Below are 17,787 nucleotides of genomic sequence, written 5' to 3'. Positions count from 1 at the left end.
AAGCAATCAACAACTTCTAAGGAGTCCTCTAAGCATTATTAATTTTCAAAACTGCTTGCACCCATCTTTAAACCTCAATGCTATTACTTGCAACAACAGAGGCCAATTTTATGAACCTGCCATATTTTCCTCAAATCACATCCTACTGCCTTGAAGAAGTCATGAACTATTGGATAATGAGGTCCAATATAAGCTAACCTAGAATTAAAAATCAAATGTTTGTAGCTGGAATACCTTTGACAATAAATTTACTCAATCACTGATTAAGGGCTAAACAACATCATCACCATCATCATCATTGATAATAATAGCCAAACCTGTTTTTGTACATCAGTGTTTAAGATGAACAATAAACCATGTGTGTGAATGTAATTTTTTTATATCCTGTAAAATACATTATTGATACTAATGGGTAGCTGTGGTAAGAAACAGTACATGAAGATTTTCTTGAGGAACAAATAATATGTAATTGGGGTTGAGGGACCAATATCTCACCCATTTGTGTAGCTTGTAGTGAACTGATATATATTTGTTATGGATAAATTTACAAAATTAATTTCTCCACTAAATTATAAAATGTCCAGCATCACTCTTCCATTACTTACCTTAATGTTGAAAGAAATAATTTGTCCATATTCAGTCCTGAATGCATGCTCAGGCAAACTCTGGAATAAATTGAATTAGGAAATCATTAGAAATAAATGAATCACGATGGAAAGATAAGGAACACTAACTTTTGTGCCACTATAGAATATCATCATCATCATTTAACATCCTGCTTTCATGCTGGCATGGGTTGGATGGTTTGACAAGAGCTGGCCAGGCAGAAGACCGCACCAGACTTCTGAGTCTGTTTTGGCAAGGTTTTTACTGTTGGATGCTCTTCCAAATGTCAACCACTTTACAGCGTGAACTGGATTCTTTTTAAGTAGTACCAGAACTGGCAGGATCACCAAATATATTCTACAGTAATATTTACTGTAGCAAAATTATTAACATAAAGAGAATATGCACTTTGACAAACAAAGGATCTCAAATTTGACTTAGCTGGGTCTCAGTTTTAGACCAATGACTGTTCTGCAAGTTTTCTCAGTCATATTGTATAAACCAGAAGATACCTACATATTCTAGTATAAATATCAGACAGACCACAGATGTAGCTGGCAGACGTGAAGCTGAATAAGAGTCATTTACATCAAAATTGCAACTCTTTAGAAGTCAAACCCAAACATTCACGATAGATTTGTTTTATTTTTGTTTTACTATAAAATTTGTTTTGGCTGGGATATTAACTTTTATCTGACACCTTATTCAACCAGTAAAGAAAAATTCTCTTTCTGGTGTTTATAAAGGAATACAGATGGAAAGCCTCATCAACTCCTTCATTTTGAAAATAATGAAGAATTTGGTAAAATAACTTTGTTGTGATGGGAAGCCTTAATTTAGATCACTTCAAAACAGGGAGTTTGTATAACAGAACCAGGATCAGTTTTAGGCAGGTTGGTATGGGAAAACTCAGATAAGGAGTTATTTTATTAAAAATTTCAATGAATGGAATTTATATTTTATTGACACCAAAATCAGATAAGTCCAAAGGTCAGGAAACAAATTCAAAGTTAGTTGCAAATGGGTTGCTTGAGCATAGAGACATTTGCCTTCTATATTTGACGCTACTCTCAGTATTGTAATCTCCCTGTCAGTAAATGTTCTTAAAAATAATAAGCTTAATTTAGCACATTTTGTTTTTTCAATGTTTTACCGTTATTATAAGATGGTTATTTGTTGGAACAACTGTTTTCACAGATAGCAGATAGATATCTTCTCTAATGCTGACCACTCAAGTGTGATATAGAGGGTGAAACCTGTTCTAGACAGATGGAGTAAGCAGAGTTAAGTGACATAATACTGTCTAAACTTATGACCATGTGGTCAGTAGTCGAGTACCTTCACCTCACAACAGTCATAGCTTTTGCTCTGGGATTATAAACACAAGATTAGCATAGAGCAAGATGTGTAAGTAAAAATGCCTTGCCTATTTAAAGCGATTAAAAACTATCTCTCTGCTCATTGAGGTCTAAAGTGACTTTTCTCTGTGTAGCAGATAAAAAGGAACACATTTTTTGTCTTAGTTACAAATAATTTCTTAACTTTAAGATGAATCGACAACTTACCTCTAAACTTCTCTGAAGAGTGTTAGCAAGCATAAAATTGAAGGAATCCACATGTGAACGTACCAAATACTGAATAAGCTGAAAATAGAGATAAACATAAATTATATAAATTACTTGCACAGATTATGCAAATTAATCAAATATTATGACTAGAGAATTTGCAAAGCAGTTGGAAGTTTCCAAAAGTACCATTCACAAATACTTCACAATCTGTCAAAACTAAACTGCATAGACCGGTATTCCATCTGTGACATGCTTCTGAAATGCAATGAAAATAGGCCTTTCCTGAAACAACTGGTAACTGGAGATAAAAAATGGATTGTTTATGATAACATAGTGAGAGAAAGATCCTGGAGTTTGCATGATAATCCTCCAAAACAGCTTCTGAAACAGAATATTCATTTAAAAAAGATATACTTTGGAGCTGTTGGGATTTCAAAGGCATTATTTACTATGAGTTACTCCCACAAAATCAGACCATTGATTCTGATGTGCACTGCAGTCAGCTAGCAAATTTGAATCAGTGCTTTCCAACAGGAAAGGGGCTGTATTCAACCAGGACTACCCCCAACTACATGTGTCTTTGGCTACCCATACAAAGTTGCATGAACTTGGGTGGAATCTCTTGCACCATCTGACTATTATTTGTTTTCACCTCTGCAGACAAAAGAAGGTAGAACACCATCATTATGATCAGTCTTTGATTCATTTTTATTTGGTGGCATCAATTAGATGAATCTCACTGAGCCTTGCCACAGCAAAAAAAATAACTACTCATCTTTGCCAGTGTATACTTTTTGTTCTTATGGTTGGATGCCCTTGTTATTGCCAATGGTTTTACAGAAAAGTCTGAATGTATTTCTATCATGCCTCCAGCATCTAAGTTTGTCTAGGTGAGGACTAAAAGAGCTTTCTTCTATATAGGTTGTATGCACACATGTTGAGCCAAACAAATATCTTTACATCAGAGCACCAAACTGCAGAACAAGATGTTCTACTCCAAAGCTCCTCTGGAATAAAAATCATTTCTATTAGAATTGATCCTGTTTTATGTGTCACATATTAATTTAGAATTGCAAGAAAATAATCAGCATCACCATTTTACATTTGGTTTTCCATGCTGGCATGGGCTGGGATAATTCAACAGGCTCCAACAGGTCAGAAGACCATGCCTTATTCCAATGTCTCTCAGTTACACCATGGTTTCTACAACTTGAAACCTTTCCTAACCACCAACCACTTTACAAAGTATACTGGATGGCACCAGCACCAGAAGTGTTGCTTTATATTTGGCAAGACTAAAGCGTCTTCCTCTCTAGCCTTACATTATTACTGCTGGATTACCAACCACTTACACAGTGTACTGAATGCTTTTAGTGGTAACAGCAAAAAGTAGGTGGTTGGGTGGTTCAGTCTGCTGTTAGAAAGTTAACTCATTTAAGTTTAACAAAAAAAAATGTTTCTTTATAGCAGTGGTCCCCAAACTTTTTCGGGCTGCCATCCCCTTGACACCCAGACCACATTCCTAGTACCCCCACCCCAAACACAGACCTCTTTCTGAAGCAAATTCAAAGCGACTGTAATTCACTTAATGAAACCATTATTGTTGTTTTTACACGACTAGCTACCCCATTATTGCCCCACTTTTCTCCAACACCCCCTAGGAACATTCAACCGCCCCCCAGGGGGGCAATACCGCCTACTTTGGGAACCACTGCTTTATAGAATCATCTGGAAGTGAATAAGAATTGGTGGCATATACCAGACATTTGCTAATTCTTTTAGGTGCCTATGTGAGCAGATATAAATCCTTTCAGCCCTCCTACTCCCTCACCCAGTGGAACATGAAAGGGCTGCACCACCTAAGGCTTGTACTTATTTTCAGCTGAGTACACTGGAACAATGAGAAACAAAGTACTTTGTTGGAAGGCCACTATGTGCTGCCTGGTCAAAGAATAGAACTGACAAGCTTTTATGATCAAACGTTGAACACCAAAACAATGGGCATGAAAGTGTTACCTTGAGGGTGAGGACACTTTCAGTAATCCTATCCTCATACTCCATTGGGTTAAGGGACGGGAAAGCCAAGGTGTTAGAGTCTCTGTCCACAGTCAAATACCCATGACTACATAGGCACCTAAAACAATTAGCAAAAGTATGTTACCTACCACCAGTTCATAATCATTGTATGTAAGTGACAGCTAAAGTTTTGATTTGGGTTTACACACACATCATCATCATCATTTAATGTCCATTTTCCACACTGGCGTGGGTTGGACAGCTTGACAGGAACTGGCAAACCAGAGGACTGTACCAAGCTGTTTTGGCATGGTTTTTCTGGCTGGATACCCTTCCTAGTGCCAAGTGCTTTACAGATTGGACTGGGTACTTTTCATGTGGCATCAGCACAAGTGAGATTTGTTTTGAAATTGTTTTTATAGCTGGAAACCATTCTAAATGCCAACCACTTTACAGTGTGAACCTGATGCTTTTTACATGGCAGCAGTACTGATGGGGTCACCAAATAACTTGGGAGACAAAGATGGGGGTGGCGCTTTGTGCCAGGTGCTGAGAGATTAGTGTATGACAGAGGGACAGAAACAGGTGTCTTGCTGTAGAGAGAAAGAGAAGGAGTGATCATGAATGAGAGTGAAAGAGAACAAGTGAGAGAATAAAAATGGGATGATAGAGCATTGCTAAGGGTGCATGAGTTCATGTGAATGCAAAGAAGAGGGAACATAGAGAATGGAGTGACTGGTGAAAACAGGATAGCAAAGATACAGTAGGACAGGATTGGGTTGCAATGGGGAGAGAGAAGTAAGCAGAGTGCATGAAAAAAGAGGAAATGTGAGAAAGCAGAGAAGCTAAGATGTAGTTTGATTTAACGAGATACGATATGTGAAAATTTTTAATGTATGGGTGGAACACACAGCCGAGATGTGCAGGTCTTCTCACGAATCTCATATCACCAGACATCTTGGCTCATTGTCATCTCTTCAATGAGGGCCAACATCCTGAGACCGGTCCTCACAACTTCAACCCATGTTTTCCTAGGTTTCCCTCTTCCACAGGTGCCATCCACTCTCAGTGATTGGTACTTCTTTATACAGCTGTCTTCATTCATACGCATCATATGTCCAAACCAGCATAGTCTTCTCTCTTGCATGCTGCATTTGATACCTCTTATGCCCAAATTTTCTCTCAGTCCATTTACACTTTGTTGTACATACACACTGATGTTGCGCACTGCCTTCATTCCTACCTAATCTATGCACGCCTTCTGCAATTAGAGCCCACGTCTCACTACCATGGAGTATAGCTGTTCATACACAAGTATCATACTATCTACCTTTCACTCTGAGAGAGAGACCTCTTGTTGTCAACAGAGATAATAACTCTCTGAACTTCCTCCATCCTGTTCTTGTTCTAGCAACAATACTTTCAGAACATCCTCTACCACTGCTAATTTGGTTACCTAGGTAACAGAAACTATCCACAACCTCAAGAGAACCTTCTGGACATTTAAGAGAGTCTAAGTCCCGTGTACTCTTAGTGTTAATTGTTCCTGTACATCTACCACATATGAAGACTATCTCTGTTAATCTACCACTAATTCCATTACACCTCTTATGTGTCCATAATTTGCACTGGGTACAACGACTGGAATTTCTTCCAATGCCTTTCCTATATAGTGAGCAGGGCCATTTACCTGACGGAAAGAGACTTTTATCCACTTTCTTTAAACAACTTTAGGTGTTGCTAGATTAACTTTAAACCCTTTGATTCCAGGTTTTGCTTCCCTACCTGAAATTTCTTCTCCAATTTTGCAATAAGAGCAAGGTCATCAGCTCTCACAGGCATCCAGTTTTAAATTCCTCTGTTATAACCTGGAAGGCTATGATGAACAAGAGTGAACTGAGAACTGAACCCTAGTGAACCCCTACTTGTACACTAAATTCATCACTATATTCATCGCCAACTCTTACTCTCCGAATAACACTGCTATACATAGCTTGTACAGCTCTAACAAGCCACTCATCAACTCCTAACTTCTTTAGAGACCATCAGATAACAGAGCAAGGGATTCTGTCAAAAGTTTTCTCCAGGTCAATGAAAGTCAAGTACAATGGTTTACTTTTGGCCTGATACTTCTGCAGCTATCTCACTAGGAAGATGGCATCTCTGGTACACTTCCCAGGCACAAAACCAAACTGCATCACATCTATTTTAATTCTATTCCTAATAAATGTAAAACAAAAAAGAGCTAAGAGAAATAAGGCAGGGTGGCAGTAGTATGTATATGAACAAGGCATATAAAATACCATACATTATAAATTCTTGATTTATTATAATTATCTCTGCCTATACCAAATGGCAATTGAGACTAGTTCTATATGAGGAGGTGGGATTATATCAAGAATCAAAATTTTTCCAAGATAACATACAATTAAGGAAAAGTACAAGCTTATCTGGAGGTAATATGATAGCTATGGGTATGTGTTTCTGTCTAGATAGGCGTCATCAGCACAATTATCCTAATCTACTTCCAGCAGCCAAGGGGCATAGACTTATACAAAAAGAATATAAGTTTGTGTGTTTTATACGCATAAGTAAGCATTATCCAAAATAAAACATTTTCTCAAGCTTTGACAGAAAGTATCGACTTAAGTGAAACATTATTTTCTAGCATTAGCAGGCCTGGTCGACATCGTTTTAACAATATCTTTGTTGTTTAATCGCAGATTCACTCTGATCCAGTAAGGTCTGTTATCAAAAGCAGTGTGGCAGTGAGCATTGGTCTTTTCAAGGGTAAATAGCACTACATTATCTAATATGTACTTTCTATATTTAAAACGGTGAGGCATAATTTGAGAGATTTTGCTGTGCTTTCAAGCAGATGGCAATATTAGCCCTAAAATATTACGTATAGGCAATGATGATGATGATGGCTTGGGTTTTAGATGTGATAAATATACCATCTTTAAAAGACACCAATTTATAATTGAAAATCGAAACCAGAATGAGTTCTCCGGGCACCGAAAACATACAGTTGTAACAGGCCACAATGATATTCCGATAATAACCAAATCAATTTGTAAATACTTTAGGATCGTACTGCGACATAATCCAAGTTTCGATGCGAAGCCAATTTAAATTGACATATGCTACTAAATGTTCATGAAAAATTATTAAATTAGCAATACAATTGGAAGAGCTAATACTCTGAGCAGAAACCAAGCCGAGCACTGGGTTTAGCCGGAAAGTTACTTCTAACCTATAGTACTAAAGGTTATATATTTGTTATTTTAAACAAGGAAGGGTATCGTTCTAACTTTTCCCAAATTTCCTAAAAGGACCCAAGACAATCCAAGTAATATTTAACAATAGTTTCGTAACGGCACAAAAAGCCTAATATTTTACAGAATAGAATATAGCACCCCATGATCATCAACAAGTGTATATGTATGAAGCGAAATGTAATAATAAATTTCAAGAATATTTCATTGAAACGAATGATGGTGCCAAGAAAGAAACAATAAAACGCAACAGTTTGTTATTCATCTGTTTAAGGGTTCCAGTAACTTTTAATCAAAGTTGAAACATGGGTGATGAATTACGTGATGAAGACAGATACACAAACCGATGATCAGGATATATATTGTTAAAGAATTATTTACAAAGATTAAACAGAGTTATTATCAATACATCGTGTTCAGACTCAATATAAATTGGATTAATACGCATTTATCGATTTGTTTACTTGCCGATACCGAATGTAACTGAAGACACACGTGTTCCGTTAATACAAATAACAATATTACAGTAAAGAGTTGCCATAATCATCGCTTAAATTAAATAAATATAACATGAAATTAAGTAAGCTCTTACGTTGTGTTGCTTATCGTGCAAACTGCCATAATTTGGAGAATTTAAAGCTTTAAAATAAAGATCTCTCTTGTCTTCCGACATGCTTCCCGACATGTGCTTGCTTCTGAAATGTGATTACAGCGAAAACGAGGCTCCGCTTCCCACTTGAACACGCAATGGGTATCGCTCACTCTGTAACAATTTAATTAAATTCATTCATTATAAAAGGTCCCAATTACGAGGTAAATTCAAAGAAAATATTCGGTTACTGTAATTTTGGTTAAACTAAAGCGTTTGACCCGGTCATGAAAATAAAATAGTGTAATAGGTGTAACTTCCTCTAAACGGATACGACAAAAAAAATGCGCGTTCGCGAAAGGGGTGGTAAAGGAGTAACCTCTGTGGGGAAAAAGTTAGGTTTATCAGTCTTAATTTTCACTTGCCGTTGTCGTACGGGTTGGTGGATCAGTCAGTAGAAGAGTTCAATATCCGGCTCAATCACGAAAAAATAGTGATTGGGCTCGCGATTGAGCTCCCAACGCTTCTATTCACCCATCCATTAACACGTATGAAAATTCTGGCATCACTTCCTGGCCACGATATAATATAATGTAAATGTTTAATAAGTGCTGAATGGAAATTAAGGTCGTGTTATACCTTTTTCCATTTCACAGCTGTTTTACTGATAGCACCGAAAACGGTGTCTTTAGCACCACGCCGAAATGTCACCACTTTTGATTCTCAACTCATCAAAAACATTCGTTGCCTTTGTTTAATTTTGTTAATCATTGTCCTGTCTGTAGATTTAGTCTTAATTAAAATTATCGTCTGTGATCGCCGCATTAATTTTGTTGACCCTTCTAGGCCGCAGTCCAATGACTGAAACAAGTAGAAAGTAAAGGTATTATCTTATATCGTTTACTTGTTTCCCTTACTGGACTGCGGCCATACTGGGGCACCACATCAAAGGTTTTGGTCGAATAAATCGGCTGCAGTAGTTATATTTTTTTTTAGTCTAGTAGTTATTCTATCGGCCGAAGCAACTTCGAAAGTATTTTTCCAATGTATCCTACCCATTTTTCTTTTTACTACAGCCTTCGAAATGATGTGGGGAAAACACGTTCAGAATTTTTTTGTTTTTGTACACTCCCCTCCCTCACATCAGTCCACTCCGGACCGATTTTGGCCAATTATTTTGTACTTCAAAACCATGGGAGGAGCATTTTCGGGGAAAATAAAAGATAAACACAATTTCTAGTTAACTAAACACTTTTAAACTTCGTATACTGGTAGAATGTGTCAAAATAAAACATTTTTTTCTCTTGGCTTTCTTGAGAAAATTGTAATTTGAAAGTTTAACGTTGTTTAATTTTTCGAATTTTAACCAATCGATTGAGCTAAAATCATTTGCTGCGTCTAAAACTGAGACAACATCCTGTCACTAACCCTAACCCTAAATTATAGCCTTTCGTTTTTTTTTTCTTAAATGTTAAATTAATTTAATTGTTACGCGTGTGTCAAATTATTCGTTTTGTTTTTGTTTGGAGTTTTTGGTTTCGTTTTTTTTTTTCTTAATTGCTAAATTAAAATTATTTTCCATTGCTTTCGTTTTTTTTTTCTTAATTGTTATCCTTAAATTAATTTAACAATTAAGAAAAAAAACGAAAGCAAAAACTCCAAACAAAAACAAAACGAATAATTTTAGACACACGCGTAACAATTAAATTAATTTAACAATTAAGAAAAAGAAACGAAAGGCTAAAATTTAGGGTTAGTGACAGGATGTTGTCTCAGTTTTAGACGCAGCAAATGATTTTAGCTCAATAGAGGTAATCGATTGGTTAAAATTCGAAAAATTAAACTACCCTAAACTTACAAATTACAATTTTCGGATCTTTTCCTTTTGATAGCCAGATTTCAACACAATTTCTAGTTAACTAAACACTTTAAAACTTTGTATACTGGCAGAATGTGTCAAAAGAAAACATTATTTTCACTTGGCTTTCTTGAGAAAATTGTAATTTGTTCGTTTAACGTAGTTTAATTTTTCGAATTTTAACCAATCCTATGCTCTCTTTTGAGCTGATATCATTTGCTGTGTCTAAAAACTGAGACAACATCCTGTCACTTGATATTGATAAACAAACGAGGAGGGTTGTGTTGGCATGTGCTAGAAACAACAGCCACATCTCTTAAATCGATGAATTTCGTCGCCCAATAAAAATATTAACGATATTTTTTGAATATTTTCTTTATTTTTTTTTTACCAAAAAGGCTTCCCCCATGGTTTTGAAGGGCTAAAAACAAAACAATAATATGCCTAAATCGGGTGCGTGGAGTGTGGGTCATATTGTAAAAATTTGCGAAATATTTTTTCATAAAAGGATGCCCCAGCTTGTCGGAGGCTGTGATATAAATTGGGGAAAAAATCCTCGACACCAGTGTGTAATTGGTACTTAATTTATCGACCCCCAAAACGATGAAACATTGAGCCCCATTTCTGGTTTATTTACCTTTTGTGTAAATTTGTTCCGGCAAGGGGCAAAACAGAGGGGACAAAGCATGAGAGACAAAAGTATTAAGTCGATTCTATCGACACCAGTGCGTGCGTGTGTAACTGGTACTTAATTTATCCCTAACCCTAAGCCTAACCCCTAACCCTAAACCTAACCCCTAACCCTAACCCTATCTCGTGACAGCCTTCCAGCATCGGTCACTAGCTTTGGTTAGGTTTAGGGTTAGGGGTTAGGTTCAGGGTTAGGTTTAGGGTTAGGGTTAAAGTTAGGGATAAATTAAGTACCAGTTACGTACTGGGGCCGGTCTAAACAACGGCAGTAATTCGTTATCGATATTGATAAATAAACGTGAATTTACTAATAATCGTAAAGAAAAAAAATCCCACCGTGGGGCCGGTAGGTTGGCCTGATATCGAACTCACGAACGCTACATTACGAACAAAACGGATGTTGTCTCAGTTTTTAGATGCAGCAAATGATTTCAGCTCAAAAGAGAGGATAGGATTGGTTAAAATTCAAAAAATTAAACTACGTTAAACGAACAAATTACAATTCTCTCAAGAAAGCCAAGTGAAAATAATGTTTTCTTTTGACACATTCTACCAGTATACGAAGTTTTAAAGTGTTTAGTTAACTAGAAATTGTGTTGAAATCTGGCTATCAAAAGGAAAAGATCCCAATTTTCTCAAGAAAACCAAGAGAAAAAAGTGGGATCTTTTCCTTTTGAACAGCACTTTGTAACATAATTTCTAGATAACTAAAAAGTTTTAAACTTCGTATACTAGTAGAATGTGTTTATAAAACATCATTTTCTCTTGGTTTTATTGAGAAAATTCTATAGGTTGTAAGATATTTCGTCTAAAATTTCTTGCATTTTGGCAATTTTAACCAATCAATTAGCTCCATTGACGTAAATAACATTCTGTGCATAATGAATATGTCCCTCCTTTAAGAAACAGATTGGGTTTATTTACATTTGTGAAGAAAAGATACCCTTCCCCAACCCCTAACTCTAAAAATGCAATAGATCGATACTAGGGTCATAATTATGGGTGATATTTTCATTTGACACCGCTAGAAAAAAATCCCATTTTCCGTAGCGGTGTCATATGAAATTGTTACCCATAATTATAACCCTAGTATCGATTTATTGCATTTCAATCTATTAGTGGGGATAAACTTCTGCAATGTGTTCGAGGAATGTTTAGAAATTCTGGAAGTTTTTCTTCACAGTAAATCCATACATTTCTCAATACATCGACGCGGGACCATTTCATGTCACATACTTTAGCCATCTTTCAATACGGGACCAATAGGCCACAGTGTGGTTTGTGTAAGCACCAGTTTCAGGGTAGATGAAATTCTTTGAATGGTTAACCGTTCTGTGAATGTAACCCAGCTGTTGTAAGTTCTTATAGCCGGCCCATTTGCCTGTATGTATTATAGTACTGGGTAACACATTTTCAATTATAACAGCTTCTAGTGCTGCTGCGCTTCTGTTGGGTGCTCGCTGTAGAAATCCTTTTTTCACAGTGGTGAAATTACTGCGGGAAATTACTCTGAAAGAAATCTTTGCAGAAAGGTGAGTAGATTGTTTACACATTTCTTTCATTATGTTATCGCAGTTTTGTGAGATTTGGCTGTTATTTCTAGAATGTAAATAGCCTGCTTGAAGGGGGAGTGGGTGAAAAATTGAAATTTTACAAATAATTTTTCTTCAGAATCATAATCTCTGTGTTTTTGTACGTATTTCACCAAAACAATTTCCGGAAAAAGTGAAAAAATGAAGAAATGGGGTTGAATTTTTGAAGATGTGATTTAAAAAAATTTTTTTTTCCGAATCGGAATCTATATAGCCTAAAACATGGGATTCTGTAAAAAAAAAAATGAAGGGGTAAAGGGTTCCGTTTACAAATCTTCCATCTGAACCTAATCCCCACCCATCTACAATCAGACCCGAAATTTTGGGGGAGGGGGCCAGTCGATTAGATTGACCTCTGTACGCAGCTGGTACTTAATTTATCGACCCGGAAAAGTAAAGTTGACCTCGGCAGGATTTGAACTCAGAACGTAAAGACAGATGAAAGCATTTCGCCCGGCGTATTAAAGTTTCTCCCAGCTCACCGCCTTCTACAGTCATATATCAACACACACACACATCATATCACGTCATACACAAAAAAAAAAGGCTAGAAATGCAGAGGCATTTCAAAAAAACAAAGTCAACTGATTGACATTGGGCAAGAAGTACAGTGACAATTTGTAATGCAGGGGTTGGAGCTTTAATGGCTGAAAACATGCATACATTTGGGACACACACCATATACACACCAACTAATTCAACTGCAAACCACAAGAATTATCTTGACATTGTAGTGATGATTTGAAACCTCGACTGCGAGATAACTGGTTAGACACCACGAGTGAAACACCAGTTTCATGTGATCAGTTTATTGAGCAACCGATTAGCACATGAAACTGTAGCATGTAGTTTTTAGAATGTTCTTGTACCCTATAAAAGACCATTTTGCCACTCAGTTAATTGCAGAACGTTGAAAGCAGCTGAGTGACATGCACCTACCTCCATTCTGGCAATCCGACGGTTCCAGACATTTATGCAGACAACCAAAGACTTCTGTCACCACAAAGAGTTGACTTCATATATTTTGGGGCTGACTACAAATTGCCTCATAGATAGCTTTCTGTAATTTCAGAGCAGTTTATCTCTCTCTCCTCGTCTACAAACATTTATGTTGTTCATTGTAATAGCTAACTCCACTCACTTCAACTATTATGAACAGCTGTATGTTTAAGGTTGATCTAATACTCAAATTTTTTCCAAATCCAATACATTATAAACAAATTGCAATAAAAATTAAATTAAGTAGCAATAGCAAATCGGCAAACTTACTATTTTTCTTCTTTCACTGAAACAAACTTCATACAATAATTAAGCTTAATTATTAGTTAGGTTAAACAGATTATTACTGATATACTATAGATGCCCTAATGCTTACCATCCCACTTAAATCAAAGATTTTAAAAAAGAAAAGTAACATTTCACTGTATAAGTCTTCACTTTAACCTTATGTTGTAAAAGTAAAGTACAACACAAATCATCATCATCGTTTAACGTCCGTTTTCCATGCTAGCAAGTTTAAATTATGATAGTGACATTTGCAATGTTAGATCACAAAAACAAAATCGTGTTTCAAGAGACAATATATCTATTACATGGAAATGTGCAAGCATGAAAAGTAATATTCTTAAGATTATAAACCTGGAAAAATACAGAACAAGTTATTACACCTGCAAAAGTATAGGACATGCTATTACTTCTAGTAAACTAAAGAATAAGAAACCTTTTACTTAAAATATTGCAGCAAAGAATGTCAGTTCTTCTAATTTATCACTCTTTATTGTACAAAACTGTTCAGCTAATTTGTAAGTTTGTCTAATTAGTCACTTTTTTTCTGTATTTAAGGTAGTAAATTAGCAAAATTGTACTTAATGAGTATAGTGTTATTTGTAAACTATAATAAAATCATTTTTAATATTCAAATTTTAATTTTAGCTGCAAAATTTTAAGTAAAAAGTTTCTTATTCTTTACTTGAAGTACTAGCTTGTCCTATACTTTTCCAGGTGTAATAACTTGCCCTGTACTTTTCCAGGTGTAATAACTTGTCCTATACTTTTCCAAGTGTAATAACTCGTCCTGTACTTTTCCAGGTGTAATAACTTGTCCTATACTTTTCCAGGTGTAATAACTTGTCCTATACTTTTCCAGGATAATGTTGTAGAGAAGAGAAAGTGAGAGTGGTGGGAGGAAACAACTGCTTCATTTGTAACATTCCTTTGTCATCTCAGGAGTAAAGATTGTTTGCCAACATAACATGGCAGTCCTGGTTTAGGATGAATGTTGCTGTAATTTAGCTCCAGGAGACATCATCTCCAGCTGGCCATATGACATGGTCTGAACATGCATCAAGCATATTCGAACTGATTAATAACATTGCAATAATCTTGTCATAGTAATACACGCAATAATTTTTTTTTTTCAAAGACCATATTGGTTATCTGTCTTTCAGACTTGATGGGTCCACATATTTCTGAGTTCTCTTTCAAAAATCATTGTGATCAAACTTGTAAGAAATATTGGTTGATCATTTTCTGCAAGAGTTTTTTCTCAGTTTTTGACAAAATTGGAATAATGTTCATTTTGAGATCTTAGAACAGCTTCCTGTACCAAGTGAATTTTGAAACATCATTTGTAGTGGTTTTACTAATTTGTGTTTACAGTTTGTTTCACATGATGTATTGGCAAAGCATTGTAACCATTTCCTTAGGAATGATGATGTCTTTTAGATAACTTGTATTTTTGTCATTGAAAAATATAATCGTTCAAGATCAAATGTATTTATTTTTGATGTATTAAAAGTTGGGCTGAACTGGTATTTAAGAATATTTACAATTTTGGCATCTTTATTTAACAAGAGATTTTCTCTGTCCAGTCGTCAATTTTGTGTTCATAGTCCTGTTGGTATATTTATAGAGGAATTTCAAGTCTCTTTTGGTTTCACTGATTGTTCTTGCTTTATCATTCATATTACTAAAGTTTTACATTTTCTAGAATTTTCTTTATTTCAATATTGATTGACTTTTTAATTCACAAGAGTTTCTTTCATTTTGATATTTTATCTTTGTATTTCTTTCAGGGATATGTTTTCTATAAATTATTAACATTCTGTCAGTGAAAATTTGGAACATTTCTAGTTTGTTTCCTTTGAATTTCTCATTCCGTTCATCTCTTCTTTAATTTCTCTCCATTATATTTTCTTTGATCTAAGATTTAGTGAATTTTTATTTATCTTTCTTTTCTTGGCACACTTCAGTGTGTCTGACTCCAATGAGAAGCACCCGCTCTGACCCAGACAACTATTATTCTATTTCTCACATTACTAATGAAAACAGCCATTAACAATGACACCTGAAATCTTTTTCTTTCTCTTCACTGGCCACCTATGCTTTCCATAGAGCCAGGTCCATTGCAGAAACTACTCTCCAAGTTCTGTGAAGACAATTTTGTTGTTACTCTAGATATCAACAAAACCTTTGACTGCCCCTGCATACAAAGCTGTCAAAACTTTCCATCCATGACCTCCACCCTCATCTCATCTTTTGCATCTGTAGCTTCCTATCTTATTACACCATTGCAACATATATTGACTGAACTCTTTCTGCTTTGCTCTCAATCAACTCTAATGTTCTCTTGGGTTTTGGTACTCTCCCCAACTTACTTCCTTCCATGCATCAATGGCCTACTTGTTACCACGTCCAATAATGTCCACTCCTGTTCTGAAGACTCTGCTCTTCATTCCTTTCTAGCTTTCCCTAACCATGCATCATCCCCATACAACCCTAAACATCACACACCAAACCTACATTGATTCCATGAATGGAGACCTTAAGAGTATTCTTTGATTGATCTATGCCAAACTTGTCTTAACCATGCTAAAAAAAACCTAGCATTAATCACATCAAGAAAACACTGCTGCACTCTCAAGCATAAAGCTTGAGTGGTACTTAGCTAGAGCCCTCAAGGTTACCCCAAATGCTAAGCTTCACTATTACTGGGTGTCTCTCCTGGTGAAAGCATTTTCTTAACATAGCTAAGACTGCATCTCAAACACTGGCCCTTCTCTTCAGAATCAGAAAATATTTCAGCCCTCAACAATTACTGACATTGTATAAACTCAAATAAGGCCCTCAATGGAGTACTGCCCCAACATCTGGGATGGTGCAACTGTTAAATACACAGATATCTTTGACTGCATCAAGAGAAGGGCAACTTGACTTATCGTATTTAACCACTAACAGACCCACTCCAGTCTTTGTCCTGCAGGCATTGTTGTCTTCTGTCTTTTCTATTGTTTCTATAATGGCTGCTGTTCTTCTGACCTATTAAACTTTCATCCAATCCCTCATATGTACCCTGTTCCCATTCCTTCCTTCCCAGAATATTACCTCTCTTTTTTACGGGTGATGTATCTCTATCTATCTATACATATACATTTATATATATATATATATATATATCATCATTAAACGTCCGTTGTGCATGGGTTGGACGGTGTATATATATATATATATATATATATAGCATATATATATGCTATATATAAATGTATTCGTTTCATATATATACATATATGCTATATATATATTTACATATATATATAGACACAGTCAAATGACTGAGACAAGTAAAAGAATATATATATATATATATATCTTGTCAACTGACAACAATGGAGAAGGTTCATTTCTGGAAGTGAAAAGGATTTAAAATGGTCCAAGGAACACTATTGTTTCTGTTGTGGACGAACTGATGACATTATCACTTGATGTTATACTCCTAAAAATGTACTTTTCAAGTTTCAGCCCCCCCCCCACCATTACAGAAAACTCTTCCAATACTCATCATGTCCGCTCCTAATAAATAATTTGTTCAGAAGTGACTTCGCTCTTGCTTTTGTAGCAAAGTGTCGCAGCCAAGCCTCTGTCATATCACATGATGCCGTGTTGTGCTGTATTTATGGAAGTAGAACCGAAGTCACAAACGATCCTTGACGTCCAGCAGCTTTATTTAATTAAATAGCCAACCTTTGATATTAACTGGTACCTTTAATAGTCTTGATCAGCATTCTAAGATGCATACCACCAAGCAGTAACCTAATAATAGTTTCTAATTTAGGTACAAATGTAGCATTTTTTGGGTGGGTGGGATTAATCGATACCATCGACGCAAGTACTTGATTAGTACTTTATTTTATTGACTTGCCCCTTCCAAGGTTGAAAGGTACTTGAACACAGTGGGATTTGAACTCAGAACGGAAAAGACGCATTAAATAATAGTAGCATGACAATGGCATTACATGTTCATTAACTTGGAAAAAAAAAAACTGCCTGTGATGTTGCAATATATTTATTGTAAGGTACATGGTTAAAAATTTTAAAAAAATGACCAACCTTTGAGATAGATATAATGCGATAGAATATTTTATGTGCATATATATATTTATGCAAACCATGTCTTATTTACTAACTTCAGTTGTCATTTTCTCTCCGTTTACCTCGTGGGTTCTATAAATACAAATAGCAATAACACAGTTAATATTTATATCGCTCGTTCCTCATCGAATTAAACAAATATTGTATGAAGTCATATCAA

The 17,787-nt window shown here is 35.7% G+C and overlaps 1 protein-coding gene across 2 annotated transcripts in view; it reads right to left on the bottom strand.

The window, feature by feature from the left end:
- LOC115215839 (DNA-directed RNA polymerase I subunit RPA2) overlaps nucleotides 1–8,598 on the bottom strand; it is a 75,020-nt gene extending 66,422 nt beyond the window's left edge. The window contains exons 1-3 of one of the 2 annotated variants that reach the window (XM_036506171.1): nucleotides 8,061–8,598; nucleotides 2,172–2,249; nucleotides 606–665 (exon numbers count right to left, since the gene is read on the bottom strand). In XM_036506171.1, coding sequence (XP_036362064.1) covers nucleotides 606–665; nucleotides 2,172–2,249; nucleotides 8,061–8,153 — 231 coding nt within the window. In that variant the 5' untranslated portion in view covers nucleotides 8,154–8,598. The remainder of the gene's footprint in view (nucleotides 1–605; nucleotides 666–2,171; nucleotides 2,250–8,060) is intronic. The other variant, XM_029785169.2, reaches the window with a different exon arrangement.
- Nucleotides 8,599–17,787: the final 9,189 nt, after the last annotated feature.

This window comes from Octopus sinensis, linkage group LG9 (genome assembly GCF_006345805.1).
Source record: "Octopus sinensis linkage group LG9, ASM634580v1, whole genome shotgun sequence".
In the NCBI taxonomy this organism is placed as follows: domain Eukaryota; kingdom Metazoa; phylum Mollusca; class Cephalopoda; order Octopoda; family Octopodidae; genus Octopus; species Octopus sinensis.
This window is presented reverse-complemented; position numbering and strand designations above follow the sequence as displayed.